At 38.3% G+C, this 5,606-nt stretch overlaps 1 protein-coding gene across 1 annotated transcript; it reads right to left on the reverse strand.

Annotated features, from left to right (window-relative positions):
• Positions 1–3,017: 3,017 nt before the first annotated feature.
• On the reverse strand, positions 3,018–5,376 carry LOC145014227 (dynamin-related protein 4C-like). Its single transcript, XM_078972602.1, has 2 exons — positions 4,704–5,376; positions 3,018–4,620 (listed from the first exon to the last, which is right to left on the reverse strand). Exons 1-2 carry the CDS (start codon positions 5,296–5,298, stop codon positions 3,206–3,208), a joined length of 2,010 nt encoding a protein of 669 aa, XP_078828728.1. The 5' UTR covers positions 5,299–5,376; the 3' UTR covers positions 3,018–3,205.
• Between the last annotated feature and the right edge of the window lie 230 nt (positions 5,377–5,606).

Here is a 5,606-nt window from a genome sequence, read left to right on the forward strand (position 1 = left end):
ATATTCACAAGATCAGTGTATCATAAAATCTCTCAAAACATCATCGATGAATGTGTACAATCACGCCTTCGCCTTGTCCCAATTAACTTAAGTACCTAAAACATAAACTTAAACCATAATCCAAAGCTTATTGAGTTCCCCCAAAGTATCACACACAACCATACAAATAATAACATGCATACATGAGCCTTCAGCCTGATTGGACTGCGACACCAGACCTACAGACTATATGGACTGCTCTCAAAGCCTTCAGCATGATTGGACCACTGCGTCGGTCCTACAACCTATTTGGACTGCTCTTCGGGCCTTTGGCCTGACTGGCTGGACCACCTTGCAAGCCTTCACTCTATCCGAACCACCATTGGTATCTTGACCTTCAACACAAACCACGGTCGCCTCAACCCAACCGACCATAACACATCAACATATATCATAACAGCCAATAGCCAGTAAATGCAGGTAATCCTACAGATTTACCAGTCTAACACATATCCAACAATACATGTAATCATACAGATCTACCAATCTAACGTGTATCAGTAATCATCAGGTAGTCATACAAATTTACCACATACTCAACATAACATCAATCAATATACCAACATATCAAATCCAGTGGGCCGACCTTGGTGCCTTCGACCCCCACGTATAATGAGGAAAACTCACCTCTCAGTCTGAAAAGATCGCTGAAGAGAACACAACTTTAAATATCAACTCAATCGGTCACCTATTCATTGGAACATGACCAAACTTAACTTATAATTAGAATACCCAAAATACCCTTAGATCAAACTTGGTCAAACCCTAGTCAAAGTCAATCGAGTAAACTCAACTGAGTACGTTGGGTGTACTCAGCTTGTACATGGGGCGTACTCACGCTTTGACCAATTATGAGATGTTGATTGCGTACGCGCAGCGTACCATTTGGTACACCCAACGTACACGCTTGTCCCCTTTTCCTTCTTATTAAGAGCTTAATCCTTAAGCTCTTTTTCCCATATTCCAGATCTAGTCTTCAACTAACGTCCTTAACAATAAAGTCTCCAACTTTATGGTATTGCATGGCTAGAAATTGCCCAAAAGCTAAAACCCTAGCTTCTTATCCCATTAAGAAATTTCAACACTTGCATAGAGGGAATTGAAGACCTAAGATCACACTTTTATCTTTTAAAAACACTCTAAGTGTCCAAAAAGACAACGCATTTGGTCTAGGACTCATACCCAAATAAACCAAGACTATGGGGTTAATACGCATAAACTTCCAAAACTAATAAGATCTAGAGACATAATCATCAAGTTCAAAGCTTTATACCTCAAAATAAACCTTGGAGGTGAGGTGTTTCTGGATCTAAGTGGCCTTGATCTTCGAAGGTCGTTCTTCAATCTTCTTTTTGCTTCAAAGACACCAAAACACACACTTTCAAGCTCAAAATGAACACACAAGAGATTAGGGTTTGCTATGGATGAAATGAGGGCTGGAGGCTGATGAGAGGAAAGGGACTTGGGACTTAAGGATGATTAAATAGAGTCCAAACCCTAAAAATTAGGGTTTAGGATCCTGCCACGTATGCAGTGCGTACTAAATGTATGTCCAATGTACATGCCCCTCGCCCAAAAATTAAAAAAAATGCCATTATGGGCCAATTTGCAACAATTTTCGCACATAAGGGTTGGAAATGTAATTTACCTCCAATATGAATGTTAGAATTCTCTCTTACTTGAATCAAACTTCATCCTTGAAGTCCATTGTTATGAACAACTCAGGGTAATACTTCCACATCTCTACCTTGGGTTCTCAAGTTCACTAAGAACCCTTCTGATGTTGCCACTGAACCAATGACACCACCTTGTTGTGTAAGGCCTTCGTCTTCCGATCCAATATCGTCATTGGTCTTTCAATATAATTCAAGCGATCATCAACCTGAATATCACTTAACTCATTAAACAACAGTCTATTTCCAAAGAAAACTGAATAGATCGATCGATCTAGTTATCTGGACTGTGTAAAACTCGAAAGTCGACACACATCACTGCTAGATGTAGACCAATGGTTGAACCAGTTAAACCGACGATCGAAGTGGTTGAACCAAGAATCTGTCATTAGGTCGTTTCAACTAAAAACCGATTTTAAAACATTAGTGGTTTCAAATTGTGAGATTGGTTGATAGCATTCGAATGAAATGGACATTCAATCATTTTAAAATTCAAATATAATTCTAAACCTACCATAATATAGACAATATTTTTTTATCCAACCAAGTAGTTTAGAGCGATATCTACATTATACATAACGTCTAGAGGAATTTGATAATTAATCAAATAAAAATGGCACCAGTAAATATCCTAAATCACACACCATGAAATTGAGAATTTCTTGTAATGAAAGTCAAAAACCACAACCGGAAAAAATAGTGTTTTAGAGTTAAAAACCAAGTTTTATTTTTCAACAATACTGTATAGTCTACATTTAATGGTGAGTTAATTTTTCCTTAAACAATTTTTTTGGTATTTTTAGGGAAAACTAAAATTCGTTTTTTTTTTTTTCTGGTTTTTTTGTTAACAATTGTGATTGTTCACGAAGGAACAAATGTGTTTGACCCTTGTTTTTGGTGTTCATTCTTTCACATTCTTCAACTATAAATTATAATCATAGGATTCATGGGAAGAATTTGAGAAATCATTACCTCTAATTCTTAGAATCAAGGAGGTCCTGAGAGGATCTTAGTCATTCAAAGCCATCAACATTGTTCTCGGGGCTAATTATCCTTAAGGATGGTGATATAATCGCGTCCTAGTTTTTCAGTAATATATTTCCGATTCTATTTCCATACTCTAGATCCAACAGGGTGCACAACTAGTTTTGGAGAATTGTCCTTTTGATTTTGTCACCACTAATCCGTTTTCCTCACTTGCTTCTTGATGAGGTAAGTTTAAAAATCCTTGCCCTAATATCTAACTGATCGAACACACGAGAACAAAGACCATTTAAGCATTAACCTTGATACTAACTTCAAACATACCAAAAACACATACATAACCATAAAGATACAACGATCCATTTACTAAAAAGATACAACGATCCATTTACCACATGCAATCAAAACGCTTAATACCTATAATCCGATAATAAAACCCTAATCAACTAAATACCAAACATTGCAACAAAATGATTAGTTGCCGTAATTAAGCTTTAATCAGTTATCATTCAAATACCATCCATGACTTGCTGGATTATTTGTTTTGACTCCTGGAGCAAACCGATACTCTTTTGGAGCCTCTCCCTATTTGAGGCCACAGAAGTTGGTTCATCCAGCATCTTCTCCATACCACCACCACGCACCATCACCTCATTTACAATCTCCTTTTCCATCTCATTGTTCACCATTTTTTGTATCACAAACCGAAGCTCAAGAGCTATCCAATCCACCATTCTTCCCAAAACAACCTTCCAGTAAGCCATCATCCTCATTTTCAAGTCGAACGCTTGATCTCTTTTGGTTGCTGGAACACTATATAGATGTTTGATGTCAATCAGCATCGGCCCATAACCTTCCAGAGAAAATGTTGAATGATTGATGATTGCGCTCAAAAAATTATCACGAATCTTTCCCATTAACTTGTTCCAAGAAGCTATGAAATCGGGGTCACAAGTGTAATCTGTGACTCTCTCCATTTCAATCATCTCAAGAACCCTTTCCACCAACTTCTCCTTCATTCTTAACATCACATTCAAAGATGCTTTCTTTATGGAAGGAAGAAGTTGTGGATGATTCCCACAATGATCCATCAAGACTCTAGCACAAACAATCTCAAGATAGCCCCATACTTTGTTTAAGAAATTTATGGGCAAATCAGAGATATCGTTCACTTTCTTCTTTAGCAAATACAGAAACGCCGAGTTCGAGAGAAAAAAAGGCAACCGAATTCCATTTGCTTCCTCCAACACCAGCATCTCCTCAACAAGAAAATTTTCAGAAATTTTCTCACTCTTGTGGAGTTCTTTTGTAAACTCATCCAACATTTCAGCCAATCGAGCATTACAATGCATTTCTTTATCATCATACTCAAGCTCACCTCGAATCAATATCTTTTGAAAAGTTGCTTTCAATGACCCAATGATTTGCATAAAAGCAGCCATTGCATCGGGAATACTAGTAGGAATCCGGGGTAGCTTGTTGAGTTCCAAAACCGAAGCATTAAGTCTCTCATTGATCTTCTTAACAATGTCCGGAAAACACTTTGATATGATCATTGACTGTATTTCCATAAGTCTACGTGCCAATACAGGAATACCTACGATAGATTTGTCCATCTTGGACAACAATGGGTGAGTTTGAAAGAGTGTGGCTTCTTGCATTCGAGCCTCTTCATAGGTTTCATCTTTGATCCGGTTTCTCACACAGATATAGCCAAGTCCGATGTTGACATCATTTGACGTTACCTTCTCAAGTAAGCCCTCCGGCGACTGATCGGATTTGGTTACCACCGCTAAAGTTCTTTGTCCGGTGGTGTCAACACGTCGTGACATGCAAATCGATTCACATGTTGCAAAATCAACATTTGCGGCAAGAACATTCAAAATGATACTCTCTTCAGGCTTGATGTGCTCCATTATCATATCTGAAACATTCAGAAGGTAATAATAAAGCACGTGTATTTTTATAGTCTACATAGATTTATAATACTTATAATAAACGAAATACCTGAAATCTGTTCGTAAATGTTTTCCGGTTGATCACCCACAGCAACCCGAGCTATTCCGGGCAAATCAATCATGGTGAGATTTGGAACACCATTCTTCTTGACGACTAAAGTTAAGGGTACATTTGATATCCCTTTATTATCTCCGGCTATCTCCACGGTGGCCTTATCGATGGCATCCGAAATCTGGCTTTCTTCCATGATCGTAACCGATTTTTTCTGATACTCCAGAAGGAGTTCTGGGACAGGATCTGGATGGTTTTGAAGCCTCATGATCAGAGGTACTCTCGTGCAGATGTTCTGTCCACGCGGCAAACTTATGCCGGCAAGCGACTCTAGAACGCTGGACTTGCCGGAGGACTGGTCACCAACAACGACGATGGCTGGAAGAGGGATGCCTTCTTGGGTGACTTTGAGACGACGGAGCTTGTCGACGGCATCAAGAATGGGACGTATTTTATCGTTGTAAGATGAAACGATGGGCGGAAACTGCGGTTTGTGATCTTCGGCGGTAAAAGGAAGAGGTAGTACCTCACCGCCGTTGGTTGTTTTGGTGCTGTTGTAAACTGGAACCATGGTGTTGCTCTTTTCCGCCATTGCTGCCGGAACTGAAAGTAGAGGGAGAGTGGAGAAAGTACAGTTGCTGGGAGGAATCGTGTACGAGTTTAGAATATCAAATCGTTCTCAGGCTTTATAGGAAAAGTAAACCTTTTGAATCAGAAAGAATCATATTTGAAGATTTTCAATTTCCTTATTTTTTTTAAATAAATAAATAAAATAAAATAAAATAAAAATAAAAAACCTTTGAAATTATCTTTACTTAAAAGAATTAACTATAATGTTTATTTTGAAAGTAAGTGATTTAAGGGACATCTTAAGTAGCGTCGAGTAGGAATTGGAATAGA

The sequence above is a fragment of the Lactuca saligna genome, chromosome 9 (assembly GCF_052625555.1).
Source record: "Lactuca saligna cultivar CGN05327 chromosome 9, ASM5262555v1, whole genome shotgun sequence".
NCBI lineage: Eukaryota > Viridiplantae > Streptophyta > Magnoliopsida > Asterales > Asteraceae > Lactuca > Lactuca saligna.